The sequence below is a fragment of the Apus apus genome, chromosome 2, assembly GCF_020740795.1.
Source record: "Apus apus isolate bApuApu2 chromosome 2, bApuApu2.pri.cur, whole genome shotgun sequence".
Classification (NCBI taxonomy): Eukaryota; Metazoa; Chordata; class Aves; order Apodiformes; family Apodidae; genus Apus; species Apus apus.
This window is the reverse complement of record NC_067283.1, coordinates 33,296,784-33,315,071: the sequence shown is the minus strand read 5'-3', so window position 1 is coordinate 33,315,071 and position 18,288 is coordinate 33,296,784. Positions and strand designations below refer to the sequence as shown.

Below are 18,288 nucleotides of genomic sequence, written 5' to 3'. Positions count from 1 at the left end.
AAATCTTGGAAGAAGAACTGTGCTAGATAGTTGGTGACAGGAGAACACAAGTCAGAGGCACAGGAAGGCCATACAGCACAGAACAAGTCTGGCCACAAAAGCGGGGGCAAGACAAATAATGGACACTGTTACCCCTAATAATCCTGGTTTCATGTAAAATTAGATATAGGAGACTACTAGAGTGTTTTAACTTGCTTCTTGATAAATCGTTGTTTCAGCTATATTCATGAATGGATCATATGTGCCATAAAATACACATAGTTCACAGTTCTTTCCAGGTATTTGTCAAGTACAAGCTCATTCCAATGAGCCACTGTACTACAGAAACCTGACAGAAAGGCAGCTATTTCCTAATGGTACCATGAATTACTATTAGGAGAACATAACTGTAAGTTGGTATATGAGGCTCCAAAATCCCCACATAAAAGAAGCTGCTTGTGCACATAGTGACAAATGTTCACCTTGCAAGTTCTGTTATGCCTGTTGAACAATTCTCAGTAACTTTGAGACTTCACACACCCTTATAAAAAAAGAAAAAAAAAAAAGTCACTTTGCATACACACAGAAAAACTACTCAAATTACCATTCATAGCAAAAAGGGATACCACCTACCAAGGTTTAGTTTGTACCAATCCAGTAGTCAGGTAATAAAAGCATAGATAGATAGCCATAAAAACTTGTCTTCCCCTTGTGGATATGCCTGTCTTCTTCACTCTTAAAGTGTGAAGTCTTCACCATTAAAGATAATTGTATTTTATTTTCATTTCTTTCTCCCCTCACCTCTCACTTGAGGGAAGTTTCAGGGCAACAGAATTTCAAGAGCAAAATAACTCACTGATCAAGCAGGAAGAATACCAGTTAGACTACTACAACCTTCAGAGACAAAATTTTCCAATTCAGAAACACCTGGAGCAAGATTGATAAAAAATAAAGAACAGGAGCCTTAGCAAGTACAATTAAAAATTTATTTTTCTCTTTCTGCATTGAAGTGAGTACATGTTCACACACAATGTGACAGAAAAAAAAAAAAGTAATCTGGATACCAACTAAGGTTGTAAGTGTATTTTACTTTGCAACAGTCCAGAATTTCAGCAGGGAAACGGAAGAAGAGGAAAAACACGTAATTTTGGATGGTACATCATCCAGCACCTCCGGTTTTACTGGTGGCTTTTTTCCTTAATATAGGTTAGACCACCCCCACCCACCCCCAAAAACCCACTCACAGCACACTTTTGGCAAAAGTCCCTGAACATGAGTCTTCCCACCCCCACAAACATTCAGTACATTTTAAAAAACAGGCTCAGTGGCACTTTCTCTTTAATATGACTTCAGTAACATTTCGAAATACAGTGCATCCACGCTGCAATTCACTTTGCTGTAAGGCTAGCGACATAAGGCAAACTACCTTATCTCTCAAATATTCCATGATAAGACAACTCTTAGTACATTTATCTCTGTTTAAATGCAGAGATGCCTTATTTCCCCTCGTTGCTTTTCCTCCTGATCAAAAAAGCAATTCAGGGAGATGGTGTGCTATACACATTACAAATTGCAAGGTACTAGAAAGTTAGAAAGAAATAGGCATGAATAAAAATAAGCAGTATTCACATATCTAAAACTTATTTCCATCACTTAAATAATTTTATCTGCAATTACAAAATACATACACTTAAATATCTTTGTAAGAAACAATCATCTAGGATATCACAGATTATGATTTGCTTTTGATAATCTAACTGCCCTAACTCCAGAGTAAAGATATACCTGGACAGTGTTACTACCTAGGATGTTTTCCTATTCTAATTAGTTTTCTTAAATATACAGTAAATTCTCTCTAGCTATTCTGACAGTGCAAATAAAGACATTCTTTGGGTCACACTTTTGAAGCATTACCACCAATGCTGTCCTCCATTTAATATTGTTTTAGTGAATGACTAACAAAGTATTCTAAGTATACACATTTCCTAACATCAGTGTAACTGTGTTTCCTGTTACTCGGCTTAATGCAGATCACAAAAAAATGAACAAGATGCAATACCGCTCATCTATCCAAAACATATGTTGTATTTATACTGAAATAAATAACTTCAGAAACCTACTTATAAGTTCCCCATTTCTTTCCATTTATTGTTATTATCCAATGGCATACTACATTGTATCATACCAAAATATATTTAAAGACAACAAAGATCAGTTCAGAAGTAGTGCTCAAAGGCAATGAAATAATGCTTTGAGAACCTAAGTTAGGCCTACATAGATCCAGCACATTGTATAACAGAATAATTTACACTCTTTTAGAGTCAACTGCTGATTTGCCCTAGCCAAAGATAAAAAGCTTATCTTAAACGTGACCTATCGTAGATGTCGCAACAAAAAGTGGCCCTGTTTGCTATCTAATATTTCTTGCTGGTTTTACACGCTTATTTGAGGTTACTGACACCTGATTGCTAGTTCCATTAGTGGTATTCGTTGCTGAGCCATTCACAACAATGTAATCAACTTTGTTTTCCAGTTTCACGAGTCGTTGTAATATGTCATCCAGAAGAACAGCAATTGTTCTCTTAAGATCAGCTGGGGGTAATGGAAAAAAACAAATTAGATCCTACTGTTTACTACCTGTGGAAAAGAACTGCTATTTCAACCTATTCCCATCTTAAGACTTGCTATCCTTCCTACTATACCTTTTGGGAAAGAGTGAAGACTACTATACAAGTACAGAATTAAACAGCTGCTAGATTTTTGTTTACCTCTTTTGAAGTAAGGAAGATGCCACCATAATACTGAACTGTGAGCAAAGGCAATTAAATATTCAAATGACAGAATAAAATCACTAGTTGGAGCATTAGACTAGTGACTATTCAAAGGCAGTATTTCAAATTTCATCCACACAACAGTACTAGAATACCCAACACCTTTTAGCCTGGGACAGCAACCGAATATATTTAAGTACTTTCCAACATGAAAAAGGAAATTCTAAATAGCTTTTCTTTAAACAACAGATCTGTCCACAGAAAAACTGCTATGAGAAAGTATCATATCACTTCTTACATAAACTATAAAGCAGAGAAAAAAAATCCATGTTTTTAGGCCTATATTGATTGAAAAACAAAGAAAGGACAGTAAAAAAAATCTGTTATTCTGTTTCTTTCAATGAAAGCTTTTTGTAAATGTTCATATCATTATCTTCTCTGAGATTTGGAAAAAAATAAACATACTCACCAGGTTTTAAAAGGTGTTAAGATTCCCCCCAACACACACAGATGCAGACACAGAGACTTCCCCTCCACCCCCCAGTCAGTTCTTAACTAATTTTTAAAAATTGGGGAGGAAAAATACAAGTATGAAAGTGAAAAAGAGGAGTAACCCAGATAAAATTAGAATACTAGTAGTAAATAAAAAAAAAAAAAGAAAAAAAAGAAAAACAAACAGGAAAATCTCAGGTCAGTCTCTCCCTCTAAAATTAACTAGTTCTTGTTTAGTAATGTAATCTTAAAACAAACAAAAAAAAAATAATAAAAAAAAATTAAGTATTGCTTTACAATTTGAGCCAGAGCAGAATCTCCTGTCACTGACATGCTGTGGTATTATAATGTGTAGTATTGTTCTGTGCTCAGCAGTCTGAAGAAAGGAATTCAAGTTATAAGTCTGATGATCAGCATGTAAATCAAGAGTTGACTTAATTATTTTTTTTTAATTAAACTTCAGACAAAACCTCAGAAGGCAAATCTCATTTGGAAATACACTGTAATACTTACAAAGCAATAAAAAGCTGTACTACAGAAGGGTTTTAAAAAACAAATTACACAGAAAAGTAACTACACAGTAAAGGCAGGAAATCCTTCAAGACAAAAAGAAAGGGGATGGGGAAGAAAAGGGGGAAGAAAAAGTAGTATCTTACTGTGGTAAAAATGTTAACTTAATGAAGAATTAAAGGCTAAGACATTTTGATACTCTCCTCCTCTTGGGTTGCTTACTGCTCATCTTGTCATCACAGACTTGCCTCCTTGCTCCTGAGCTGCAGCAAAAGAGTTCAGACACAGTTTTGCTGTTTGTACTCTCACCTGAATGCCTGTAAAAGGAATCCTATGACTGGGAGAGCCCAGCCTTTTAAGGATTCCTTAGGAAGGGGATCATAATATATTAGTATAGATTATTATTTTTTTTTTTAATATTTCTTTTAAAGCCTTATACTACCCTTATTTTCACAGATACCTTATTTCCTTATGACAGAACACCAGTAGTTTCTTCAAACCTAATCCCTAATGGATTAACTAGAGCTCATTGCAGCCTTCCCTCAAGAGAAGCTACAAGGGACTAAAGAGTTAAAATCATTAAGATATTTTTATAGCTTTGATAAAAAGGTCTAAAAACTAAGACTCAAAATTATCTTTTCTGTGTTTCAGAAGACAGGGACACATTCTAATAATATATTACCAGTGAATACTGGAAACATATTCATCAACTGAACAGGTAAATCAGGGAAATACAATGCACGTACCAAAGCTCTAGAGACAAGGAACCTTATCTCTAGTGACTGCTTCTAAAATAAAGCAAAAGCAGGTTCTGCTGAATTCATAATTGCCTTGCAGGCTCAAAACTGCAAACTCAACTACTATGTTGCTTTCTGCTGCTTTTCTAAATACTTAAAAGAGGAAAAAAAAAAAAATAGAAGCAGAAAGTTAGCAATGAGGCACAAAAAGAATCTGTAATGTTGAAGTGACTTCATCTAAAACCTTATCCCCGTATCAAGCACATGCTTACTCCTCAAGAGATCCAGAAAAAGCACAATGTTGCTGTTAGTCCTGTAACAGCAGCCATATAATTGGAGAAATCTAGAAAATTCCTGGAAAACAAAAATCTCATGTCTCAAGCTTGATTTTGCACCACATCTTACCTTCAATAAGTGAATAAACTAAAATTGCATCAGTTAATACAGAGAGTTATTTTTCTCCTAAAGAGCAGTATAGAATACTTTAAGGAAAAAAAAAAAAAATTGTAACCTTACAGTTTTCAGGAAAAACAGATATTTCAGTAACTTTTTCCTCTTACCATATCCTGCCATAGAGGCTCCACCGGCACCATTCATTAAATTTTTATTTTCTTCTGCCAGTGCTTTGACGTATCTTTTACTGAGGTCTAGTATCTGTCCACGCAACTCGGCACTGCTCTGACGCCTTGGATACAGAAAAGTGTAGCGTAGCAACATCAAACCCCAAATTATTCCAAAGACTAGTAAAAACATACTCAGTTTCTGGGACATATTTTTCCTTGAAAATGTTAGGAACATTTCTGATGAAGGCCACAGGTGTGTCTTAATTTCAAGATAAGTAACTGATTTGTGGCTTTGTCCAATGATATTACATATTAAACAAAAATAAGATTTCCACAACATGAAGAATCTTCTGGCTGGATCATCTTCTCATGTTTTAGTTGGTCTTGATTCCTGAAATTTGTAAAATACTACATGGTTATTCAAAACTGCTACTGTTGTTGAGATCAAGGACAACTATCAGTTTCCAAATGAAGTATTATTATATGATCTAGCAAACAGTTGTGGATTTGTACCTGCTTAGAGGTGCAACCACCTTCCTACCTCACCTGTTGTTTAAATTGCTGGGGTTTTTTAATACAGCCATTTAAAATCGTTGTATTTTACATTCTGTAATTTGAACTGACATAAAACCCAAACAAAATGCAATACCTAGAAGGGACTTTTAAAACACATAAAACACTTTGATGAGTTACACACAAGAAAAAGATCTTACTAAATTATTCACTTCATTCTTACTCCTCACTTAGAAGCATAGGGCAAGTATAAACAGATAAAATGCAGAACAAAGTTTACTCATCAGTTAATTCAAAGTTGATCATCATCCTCTTCTTGTTTTCTACAGCATGAAGATTTTTTTTTCTTTTGGTGTTTTGCTCATAAAGAAGGAAATAAAACCAAGACGAACTGGTACATTGCACTCACTTTTAGCATTTTACTACCGCTTCTGATCCCTCAATAGATTAAGGCTTCAGATGATAAAGAAATGGTAGGAAAGCTTCAGCAGTTAAACAGCAAACATTCAGACAGTTTGAAGCAATATAAGCCAGACATCTTCAGGGAGTTCTGTATTGGGAAAAACAAAACAAAACAAACGAAAAAATTAACAAAACAAAGTGCAGGACTAAAAAACCCTTCATTTTCATGTGGAGTGGCTGAAGTTGAGGGCTTCAATCCACATGCTTTTAAAAAAGAAATACATTTTTAAACCTAACTTGAAGCAATTGTTATGGAAGGACATAAAATCCATTTTCATTTTATTCTAAGTGCACATCTGAATGCCAAACAACTCATTTCAACATACTTAGAAAAAACAACTTCCTAAGGATCTCACTGGAATGAGTCCCTCTTCTTGTCTTATAAGACAATGACAGCAGATGTTCCAGATTCATCATATATGTATATACACATATTTACGTATGTAACATTCACTTTTCCCCCTCAAATGAATCCAATATTTTCAGTCTCTTTACATGCATATACCTTGTATTTCTCATTTTCAGCCACTTCTGAAACTTCTCCAATTATTCAATACCTTTTTGAGACAGTTTCTATTATTTAACATGGTCTAGATAAAGCTACTCATTTTACATAAGTTACGTTTTCCCTGTTATTCCCTGCTTTTCCCCATATATTACCTGCCATGAGCACTTCTCAGACTGAAGTTACACATTTAATAGAGCTTCCACCAGACTGTCTATGGTGGTACTTAGATCTCATTTTATTAGAATATTGAGATCACATTTCTTATCCTGCTAAGCAGTGATCTAAATGTAAAGTCTCCACCTCCATGGTATTTTTTGTTGCCTCTGTTGACCAGTTCAGCTGGGCTTATGCTGACACACCACAGTCTGCTACAAACATGAATGTCACCGCCAGCAGGCTTCTGAGTTGTGCTTGTTGCTTACCCTTCATTATCACTCTTCAGATAATCCTCTCAACAGCCAGGCCAACATGACTGATTCAAGTGGGAAATTGAATTTCAAAGTGCTGTAAAATCAGCGTGCATATCTAAATTATTCTGAAAATTATCAACCCAAGGCAGAGGCAATATTAGGACTTGGACAACAAAGCTGCTGTAAAGAGTCACTGTGTGTAAAATGCCCTTTAGTAACTACCAGTATATAAATCTCAGTTTTACTGTTGGATGTACTAATATAAGAGCCAGTCACAAGTCACTGAAAGAGGAATAGCTTACTTCACCTAAATGCAGGGATATGACTGTGCAGATGGACCAACATACAGTAATTTGAAATCCCACTGTGAATTCAGTGGGATGTACTTTGTTCAGAGAATATACTTATCCCTGAACAAACTAGGTTTAAGACACAAATTTGTCTTAGCTACATAGAGCAAGAGAGAAGACAATAAAAACCTATATGCTACAGCATCAGCACGAATATTTGGAATTGCGTGGATTTCCTGAAACAGATCCTCTCCAAATGTGAGCCAACCAAAACTTCTCTTCCCTATCTCTGCCACATCATGGCTCTGCACTCAGACTTTAGAGCGTAAACTGCACCTATATCATTATGCATCTACACAGTCCCTGAATAGTATCAAATATGATGTAAAACATTTACATATGAGGTCCAGGCATAGGGTATTCACATGATGGCTCAGAAGACCAAACAGTGTTTCTCAAGGGGAGACCACAAGTTTCAAATCCCATTCTCAAAAGTCTACATTGCATATTATTTATTAAAAAAAAAAAAAGTCTGAAAACAACAGATAGCTCTTGCAGAGTTTAAATTAAGTTCAGCTCTCCACAGATCTCTAGCCGTATCTCATCATGAAGCATTTAGACAATATCACTACAGAGCTTTGGAGTGGAAATAACTCTGCCATCACACTGAAAATAAGACCACAAGCCAGCATAAGAGTCCTAGCCAAGAGGAACAGATTGAATAAACTCCTGCCAAGGAGCAGTAGGAATCGCAAACTGGGTATTTGCCATGGATATTTGATTCACAATGCACATGTTGAAACTAACTGAAACTAATGGAAATCAAGGACTTAACCTGCTGGCCTAACACCCAAATACTGACACTGGGCAAAGGAACTGGGAATAAGGAGCACCAAAATGACAGGAACTATTTGTACTTGTCACTTTTCCTATGCATTTTTATAGGCCATTCCCACTTAATGAATTCCAGTGTAATTTCAAAGTTCTGCAGATGTGGTCTCCTCTTTCTTCATGAACCATGCACTTCTACTGACCCATAACACAATCCCTGCAATACCCTTCCAAGATGATATAGTATGGAGTAACAAAACAAACAAAAAGCCAAAAACAAAGCAAAACAAAAAAGCAAGCTTATACCTGTGTGATTTGCAAGTATGAAAAAAGGGTAGCAGAGCAGCAGGTGTACATATTGAAATAAGATGGATGGATTGGAATATTATTTTACCTCTTGTTGCCCTGAAGGGTCAGCACTTCTCTACATTAACATTTTAGTTTAAACAAAGCTTGTCCTCAGAATGGACCTCTGTTTTCAGAAATTCAGACCTAATATTCTGCAAGATAACAGCATACTTTTAAGAAAGAACATGGTCTCTTTTGATCTTTCTTCTCTGCCATTCTTTCAGCTCCTCCTTATCCATGCCTTCCTGAGAATGGGAAAAAGGAAGCTGACACTTCCAATTCACACTGGCTTAGCCTAGGTAGGAACCCAGGCCTACCACTCTCCCAGTCACAGCTAGCAGAAACAAAAACCAGCAACAAAAACAAAAAGCCACAAAAAAAAAATCGAAATCCCAACCCAAATCAAACAAAATCCCTTGACCTGAATATGCAGGCAAAATGGCAATCCATGAAAAAGAGAGCATCTTCGAGGTAATCCTTTCAATAGGCAGCCTGAAGTGACTGATTCAAGTGGCAATTTTTCAAAGTTCTCTAAAATCAGCATGCATATCTAAAGTACAAGCCCGAGTCAGAGGCAACATTAAAACTTGGAACTACAGGGAATTCATGAACAGAGGATCTGAGACTAGGTTTGCCTTTCACAGACACTAAAGAGTCTGGTTTTCTTCACTGTTGCCACTGCTGGTTCTCTAAGAAAGTAAATTCAACATGGATTTAACACTGCCCAGCGGTACCACAACACTGACATGCATCTGGCAATGGAAGCAACTAACTAAGGCACTCATCCTCTCCAAAATAAAATCATGTCTCTATCCTCTAACTGTGTTCCAACATCAGTCATATAAAAATTGTATTACTGAATGCAGGAAACAAAAGGAAGAAGGGCCAAAGAAAAAGCAACAGAAAATCTATTATACATTCTACAACAGAGCAGAATTCTAGTATCTCTGATGCTACTTAAGCATCAGACTTCAGTTTGAATACTCCTCCATGGAAACCAGCCAACATTTATAAAACATAATACTGGAATTTTGGAACGTTGTTGCTAAGTCTTCCTCAGATTCTGCTTTACTTATGCTCAGCAAAACCCAGAGATTATATTAATGTATAACACATAAAAAATGCAATAGCCTGTAAGGTAAAGGAATGCCTCTCGCATCCCCTGAAACAATCGCAGGGTATCATGAGAACAAGGCACACCAAAATCTTTAAATTTTTACAACACTGCTTACAGCACTGTCACTTCTGCTAGCTTGGCAGATCACAGAAGTCTGGTATGTATTTGTCATCACTGCTCCAGTCTGTCTGAGAGATCTCAGCCTTCCTAAACCACTAGGAGTGGTTATCAGCATCAGCAGGACAAATTTAAAAGTGTGTGTACCTTCTGATTTTGAAAAAAGTACAGGACAGATTAAGATGATTCTTTATAGAGGAAAAGCAGTGAGACCATCAGGTATTTTTGGTAGTTATTAGTAAGCCACTTCAGCAAAAAATTAACAGAGTCAACAAGAGGTGAAGAACAGAGAAAACTGAAGCCTGAGAATTCCATTACATTTGTAGATCAAAAAGACTTTAAGAATAAAGCCAAGAAAAATGCACTTAAAATAGTATTGTTAACATACAGTCCAATAATGTCACCTCTTTGGTTATATATTTTGAAAACAAGAATGCCAAATACTGTGGCAGTAGTTCTTCAGTGATACCCCAGAGACATATATAGATCTCTAATGAATTAATATATTAAGAAAGTAACCTTGATAAATGGGAATTTTACTCAATCTATTACTTATTACCATAATACTTATCTGTTCCTCACTGCTGAATTACGATGAACATGACACACTGACCTCAAAAGCAAGTCTGGCTTTGCAACCAATTATTATTATTAACTGTATAAACACCAGAAGTGATTTATCAAGACAGAGATTAAATAAAAAAATAAAATGCCAGATACAGTCATAGGAGACTATATCCAACTATAAAACAGAGGAAGGGGGAAAAAATCTTGTGACAGAACAGACAGCAGACCGCAGTTAGGACAGTACAAATAAAAGCTGATATCAATGACAATAAAAAACATTTGTACAGTACAAAATTAGAATTTATTACCATCTCAGTGGAAGTATAACAAGTTTATGAAATTATTAAGGACTTAAAACTAACATACTAAAATTATGTCCATATAAGAAATTTCTATTAAATTCATAGCAGCAAACATTTCTCAGTACAGTGAGTGTACTGTATTAGGAAACAATAAGATGTGCTGTAAACAGACATGATACCTCACTGCAATAGCCAACAAATGTTTCAGGAAGACAAAAATCACAGGGCATTACAGAATATCACTAAATACTTCCACAGTTATATCAGCTCTATCCTATTAGTTTTCTTTTTTGCATTTATTTAAAGTGTGCTTACCCCAGCTCATTTACTTCTGTGACCTCCAAAATCTTTTGTTTTCTGATTTTCCAGCAGACAACTTTGAGCATCACTGTCTCTCAGCTGACAGACACCACACTGACCATTCTAAGAGCAGACAGGTTAGTTCTGTTATTTGGAAACCTATCAGCACAGACACTGTGCAGCAATGAAAAGGGGAAGTCGAAAGAATGATTGACACACAAAAAAATCCAGTAACATATTCACTAGCAAATTAATCTGTGAAGACAGGAAAAATGAAGTAATCACTCAGAAGCCCAGGAGCTACTTGGTGAGACTTTCTGACACACCAGAAATGATGTTTGCATTCTAGTAATTTACATTCTTAGATGGCTATTGGCTTGGCAGTTGCAGAAAAATCTGCATGAGCTGCAGCTGACAAACAGGTACCCAAAGAAGTATATCCTGTTACAGAGGACCATGATTCCTGGCAATGCACAGAAACGTCAGTTCTCTGTTCCTATATATAACACAAACTCCCTGTAACAAATCATCTTACCCATATCATTAATATTAAAAACTGGTGTCCAAGGAAGACTCACATTCCTCATATTTTCAAGAGTACAAATTTGTAAAAAGGTGCCAATAATACCATCTTCCTGTACTAGTGACTTTCACAGACCAACGCTGCCCTTCGGCTCCCAGATTCGTTAATCACATTGACTCAGACAACTGCATAGCACCATAAAAGAGCAGAATATTCCACTCAGAAGCAAACACTTAACAGCAATACATGTCCCCAGACAAGTGAAACCATGCTAGGAGGGGCAAAGCTCAGGGCAACTGACCCAAACTGGTCCACCGAAGTATTGCACACCATAAACATCACCCTCACTATATATCTGGAAGTTTGTAGGGATGTTTTTTTTTCTTCCACCATGGCTTCCTTCCCAAGAGGGTCCTATTTGTTGTCCCATGCCTGAGGCCTTGCTCCTCCACTTGCTGTGACCACCATGTTCTCACTGGAGCTGTCGTGCTCGCAGTGTTGGGCATCCAGCCTTCACCACTGGAAGCACACAGCTCAGGACCACGATCTGGAGCTGAGTATAATTTCGCATCATATGTTAATATTGAGGTTGATATTAGTTCATTATTATTATTCTATTAAATGTTTTAACTTCAACCACAGATCTCCTTCCCTGTTCCCAAATCCCCTTCTCGGGTGTGGTCAGGTGATAATAACAACAGTCTAAACTGCAAGAGAAGGATACTCTATCGTCAAAACCCCAGCAACGCAGACACAACAGAGCCCATCAAAATGCTAAACCTATGTGAGAATAAGACTTGAGGGTCCTTCAAGAATGCACCATAGCTTAGTCAGTAGAAGAGATGATTTATATTAATACCTGCTAGGCTGAAGTGAAAAGAACAGCACTATACAACACACTGGCATCTTAATACTAGGTAAGAAAGTGTACTTCTGGGGGGGGGGAAAAAAAAAAGCCTGCTGTATCCGTACAATGGCTGCTGGACTGCATGTTTTAGCAGTTCTGTACCACTTCTGGAATGACCCGCCAAAGGAGTCTGCCTAGTGCCTTGTGTCTTTCCCAGGACATCTATCTTTACACTTCTCCCACAGCATTTGTTCCTCCATTCCCTGCCTCTGCATGCCCTAGACTCATGACACACAAGGAACGCTGGAAAAAAATTAAATTGTCCCTATGCCTTATTGCAACCTGTCCCTTGCGGAATACCTTTAATGGATATTCCAAGTGAATTCATAGAAGGAAACTGTATTTAAGGGAGTAGCAAAAATGGGTAAGTAACTACCAAGAATACCTATTCTTCTACAGTGCTGCAACAAAGAAAGAAGAAAATGTCCTTGCATGCTCCTCCCAATCCCTGCCTCTCAATGCAGCCATAGGCTATCTAGCCCAACTAAAGTCATAGCTCACCAAGCAGACAGATAATGTCACTGCTGACAAGTCCCTGAGACTACCTCAAACATACTTTAAACCAGGGAAAGTTTTACCTCCTACATGCTTCTTAGAACAGTACACCACCAGTTTGTTTTGTAGCTGGACTTTGAGTAGGAAGCCAAACATTACGCTTTAAGATTTGAAAACCCACACATCAAGTTTACACTGGCTCTGCTATAAAATCCTGAGTGCCCAAACACTAGATTATCTTTTGTATTTCAATATTTTAGAAATACTGGTGACCTGTTCCTATTTTGAATGCAAGTAGTCCTGTTTGCACTTTTACTTTATATTTTCTGCCAACAATTGTTTTTATTTTGCACTACATCTAAGGAATCTGCTTAAGTGCTTTTTGGCACCCTAGAGTATCCTGGCTTTTTTTCAGTACCCCCTCCCCGAGATTTTATTTTGCCTACTACTGTCAGTGAATGCTTTTAAAATAAACCAACTATTTAAACACAGCAAATCTTTGTTCCTTGCCTGTGGGCAGTCAGCCAAGATTCAAGATTTTGAGAGGGAAAATTACTTGGCAAGGGTTGGGAAGAAAATTAAAGAAAACAGATATCAATGGGGACAGTATATTATAATTGCTGAACTTCCCCTCCTCCCACTGGGCCCTTCCAGGCCTCAAAACATTTCTACATCTCTGTATCAGCTTCCTAAAAAAAAAATATATATATATATATATATATATATATCAGTTTCATTCTGTCTGGGACACTTTTTATTTTTTCTTTATGTTTTATTGCTGCCAAAAATCACAGTTATGACAGAGAATGAAGTACCTTCTTAGCATCTCAGTTCCCAGTAAGATTGCCATAATTTTTCTTTGCAGTTGACCACTAGGCTATGTCAGGTACTCCCTTGCAAAATCCTAACTAGTACCTCTATTCCCTTGTGAAATTTCACAGCTGTGTCTGCATCACTCTTTTCAAAGCCCCTCCAAAGCTTCCTTCTCAGATAATAATATTTATATTAGGCTACTGAGAAGAACAGGACTTTTACAGAACATTTTAAAAGAGATCTAAAAGGAAGGGGGGTGTCATTAAACAGAACTAAACAGCATGGGGGTGAGTCAGCTAGCAAAGTGATGGCTGCAGTGGTTGAGGTTGCCACTGCAGAACTGGTCATACCCATACTCAAGAGTGCAGCATCCACACAAATACTGTTTCCAAAGAAATGGAACAACAAAAGGCTCTGTACCACTGGGGAGAGAGGAAGAATGTAACTTGCCTGGTTTTATTTCAAGAAACATGCAGAAATCAAATTGAGTATGAATGTGTGCAAGGTGTCCACCAAAAGTAAGTTTCAGTGGTAAGATACAATACAGACCAGCCCTCAGATTCACACTCCCTCCCAGGAGGCTGATACAGTTGAAGACTTTTGAAAAAGAGCAACAGAGGCACTGTTAAACACATGTATATTCTTTTATTCTAGATCTTTTATTATTTCTAGATTGACCTGTTGGTTTATCTCAGATTAGCAAGGGTTATAACAAACAGTAGTTAACCATAACACCACAGTGGTGTGCACGGCAAAGTATTTCATTGTTAAAATTAAGTATAAGGTACCCAGAAAATTGACTGGATTATTAATATCGTATTTATACGATATATATTTATTTTTTTATGTCTTCATTATTGCTGAAGAAACCAATTTCAGTGGATTAAGTTTTAAGTTCTTTTGTCTAGACCTCTAATCTGGGCCCTGTTTTACAGAGCCAAAGTACCCATTTAGTTCTGAGCAATCAAAAAAAAATTTGTTTTCAATTATATAGGCAAATGGTAATACAAATATTTTTTTGTAAAGTTGACAATCATGAAAGAAAATTTAGGATGCTAATAGTAACATTCAGCTGAGGAAACCCAGCCCACCTAATGGTACAAGTTTTCAATCAGAGGTGGAAGAGCCGGTCAAATACCAAATACTATATAAAGTACATTTTAGTAATAAACAGCACAAAACACATTCATTTAAATGACCAAGCTCCACAGATTTTCTTTTTATAGCTGCTGGAAACAATTTAATGGCTATTTTTCACACTTACTAGTCTTCAGATACATTAACTACACAGTTGTCAATTCAAGCCAACAACATGCATTTATCCTATGTATGGTTTGGGCAAGATGCAAGAACTAGTGCCCTTAGCCATTACAGGAAAAAGTACAATTGACCATGAACTCTAGGAGAAATATTTTACTCTTAGCAGTTAAATGACATCCAGTCCCCAAGCTAAATAACATGTGATTAGCTAACACCAGTGCCTCCTTCAAGAAGGTAGAAGTCAGAAGGAGTCTGTAAAAGCAGAAACTACAAAACTTTTTTTTTTTTAAAAAAAAAAAAGGAAGTAGTTTTATTTCCAACTGTGAAAGCTTTAGGAAAAAGACCTATTTATTAGACCAAAGGGATTCCAGCATAGTTGCTTAATCCTCTAGAGTTCTAAAGTACCTCCAATTAATTATTAAACAATTATATATTGTAACACATAAAATAACAAGGCCAGAATAATTTAGGCTTTATACACATGGGTATCTCCAGCAGTCAAAATGGAAACCAAAGTTAAGAATAAGTTTCCACATTTGATCTAAAACTGCAATGGCTCCTCTTCTGACACTAGAACAAGATGCTACTTAAAATAAATTGTTATCATTTTCATATTGTCTTTTCCTTTGATAGTCTCATGAGAGTGAAACAACAATTCATATCACTTTCTCCAAACTGAATTCATTACAATTAGAACAAATCACATGCGTGCTCAGCTATTATTACTTGCATGTACATATTCTGAAGCTTCTGCAAAAAAAGTCACAGTTCCTACGAAGCTCACTTCTCATAGTGAAAAACTGACCCCTCGTTCACCGACTGAGATGGCAAAACAAAAGAAAAAAACCAACACAGAACAACAACAATTAAACAAAACAACAGTTTTAACCGGCTCTAAACTACATTAAAGAAACTCCACATCATGTCATAGGACAAAACAAAAATTCTCACTGTTTTGCCTTGTGGCACACAAACACAAAAATTACACTTCATGCTTGCTGTCAGTGTCTTTTAGATTTTAAGATATATAAAAGAGAACTCACAGGATGCTACCACGTTAGATTAGGAAACAGGAAAGAAAGTTTATTCATAATTCATCATTAATGGAGCTACAAAAAATAACGTACAGTTAATAGTATGTTATAAATATTTACAGAAATAAATGTAATGAAGATTTAAAAATTAGTTCAAATATTATCAGATGTTATATATAAAATCGATTTTATTACATTGTAAGAAGGAAACACTATTCCACAGCTCTTGCTGTCAGGAAGTGTTGTCTGTTATAATCTCTTGCAATTAAAACAAATGTTTTGCCTGTTATGTTTTAATGCAAACTTGATAGCGTGTAACACAGCACTATTAAGGATCCTGCCTTTGCTTGAATACGGATTAAACAAACAGTTTTTCTGCCTTCTAAGTTCCATCACTTCATTGTAAGTATGCTTTTTGCCTGTTTGAAAGTTAGGTCCTTGCAGTACAAGACAGACATCAACCTTGCAGAGTCACTGCCGTCAGTTTCTGACAGGAAGGCCACTGCAAACGAGGTGGGAAACCAGAAACCTCGCTTCCTTCCCTGCTTCCTCACCATCCAAGGACACCGCATCACAGCCCCGGAACAGGACTACCCAGCCGCAGGGACCGCTCAGCTAGGGCGGGCAGCAAAGCACACACCCCACGCCCGAACACCCGCCAGAGGGTCTGCACGGACACGGCCAGGAGCCCGCAGAAGCCCCGCGCCGCCCCCGCCCCGCCGGCAGCCGGGACCCGGCCCGCGGCAGCAACGGGACCCGCCGGGAAGGACAAACGGGGCACGGGAGGACGGGGCCAAGGCCACGGCGGCACGAACGGCGGCGGGGGGCGGATGGCCCCAGCCAGAAAGAAGAGGAGCCTGCCCCGAGGCACGGAGCAAGCCCGAGGGGCCGCGCAAAGCTGGGCGCCCCGGTGAGGGCTTGCCCGGCAGCCGCGGCCAGGCCGCGGACACCCGCTCCCCGCCTCACGCACTGCCCGGCTCCCCCTCCTGCTCTCCGTGCCCGGCGGGGCCGTCCCGTCTCCCCACGCGGGCTGCCGGGCCCCCGCACGCCACCCGCACCCGCTGGAGGCTCCTCCAGCCCCTCACGCAGCCCAAGGGGCCCAGCCCGCTGCAAGGCGCCGCCCGACCCGGCTGAGCGCCGCAGGGGGGCTGCGGCAGCCCCTCGGAAGCCCCCCGCCCCCGCCGCCCCGCGCTACCTCCGCTCCCGGCCCGCACCCGCCCGCCGGGCGCCGCGCTCTCCGCTTCCGCCCGCCGCGCCAGCCCCCGCGCCAGCCCCGCCCCGCGCTGCCGCAGCGCGCCCGCACTGCCCGCCGCGCATGCGCCGCCGGGCCGCTGCCCCCCGCCCCCCGGGGCCGTCGGGGGTCGGTCGGTCGGTCGGTCGGTCGGTAAGCTCCGCTGCCCCTTGCCCTGCCCGCAGGCCCGCCGCCAGGCCGGCGTGAAGAGCCCCGGCGCCTTGTCGGGAAGCCAGGGAGGCTGTGCGGGGGGCAAGAAGGCGATAGACAGAATCATGGAGTGGCCTGGGTTGGGAGGGATCCTAAAGATCCTCTCGTTCCATCCCCCTGCACGGGCAGGGACACCTCCCAGGGACACGCTCCAAGCCCCATTCGACCTGGCCTTGAACACTTCCAGGGATGGGGCACTCACAACTTCCCTGGGCAGCCTGTTCCAGTGCCTCATCACTCTCACACTAAAGAATGTCTTCCTAATGTCTAAACCAATCTACCCCCTCCCAGTTTGAAGACGTTACCCCTTGTCCTATCGCTACACGCCCTCGTAAAAGAGTCCCTCCCCGCCTTCCCTGTCGGCCTCCTTCAGGCACTGGAAGGCTGCTATAAGGTCTCCCCATATAACTGGTTGTCCCTCCTGGAAACACTCGCTGTCGTGCTCCAAGCAGAAGCCCCGGGGGGAACGGGAAAGTTGTGAGGCCGCGGCTGTCGTTCCCCCTGACATCCTGAGGGAAGTTTTCCTTCAGAAGCACAAGCCGGGAACGGGAACGTCTCTGCCCTCTAGCGGCCTCCGTGAGTGTTGGCAGTGCCCCGAGAAGCGAGCGCTTGTCCCTCGGGGCTGCTGCGGGGACAGCTCTCCCTCGCCCCTCGGGGCTGCTGCGGGGACAGCTCGCCCTCGCCCCTCGGGGCTGCTGCGGGGACAGCTCGCCCTCGCCCCTCGGGGCTGCTGCGGGGACAGCTCGCCTTCGTCCCTCGGGGCTGCTGCGGGGACAGCTCGCCCTCGCCCCTCGGGGCTGCTGCGGGGACAGCTCGCCCTCGCCCCTCGGGGCTGCTGCGGGGACAGCTCGCCTTCGTCCCTCGGGGCTGCTGCGGGGACAGCTCGCCCTCGTCCCGGCTCCCCTCCCCGCAATGCGCAGCTGCACAAGCTGGGCTTTTCGTGGTTTGGACAGTACTTCAACTCCTACCGCTACAGTCATGCAACTAAAATTGTGGGA

General features: G+C 40.1%; 1 protein-coding gene across 2 annotated transcripts; it reads right to left on the bottom strand.

Annotated features, from left to right (window-relative positions):
• Window positions 1-951: 951 nt before the first annotated feature.
• CCDC126 (coiled-coil domain containing 126) lies at window positions 952-17,102 on the bottom strand. Of its 2 annotated transcripts, none has more exons than XM_051609536.1 (4): window positions 17,045-17,102; window positions 5,975-6,115; window positions 5,050-5,443; window positions 952-2,571 (listed from the first exon to the last, which is right to left on the bottom strand). In XM_051609536.1, exons 3-4 carry the CDS (start codon window positions 5,390-5,392, stop codon window positions 2,390-2,392), a joined length of 525 nt encoding a protein of 174 aa, XP_051465496.1. In that variant the 5' UTR covers window positions 5,393-5,443; window positions 5,975-6,115; window positions 17,045-17,102; the 3' UTR covers window positions 952-2,389. The 2 variants fall into 2 exon arrangements, with proteins under 2 accessions (XP_051465496.1, XP_051465495.1); XM_051609535.1 differs by lacking the exon at window positions 17,045-17,102 and adding an exon at window positions 10,833-11,062.
• Window positions 17,103-18,288: the final 1,186 nt, after the last annotated feature.

What these genes read in the sequence shown, in the direction of transcription:
- CCDC126 (XM_051609536.1), bottom strand. Translation starts at nt 5,392, where the DNA reads ATGTTGTGGAAATCTTATTTTTGTTTAATATGTAATATCATTGGACAA. An exon ending in AGCCTCTATGGCAGGATATG is followed by an intron (nt 2,572 to 5,049) that starts GTAAGAGGAAAA and finishes CATTACCCCCAG; the next exon opens with CTGATCTTAAGAGAACAATT.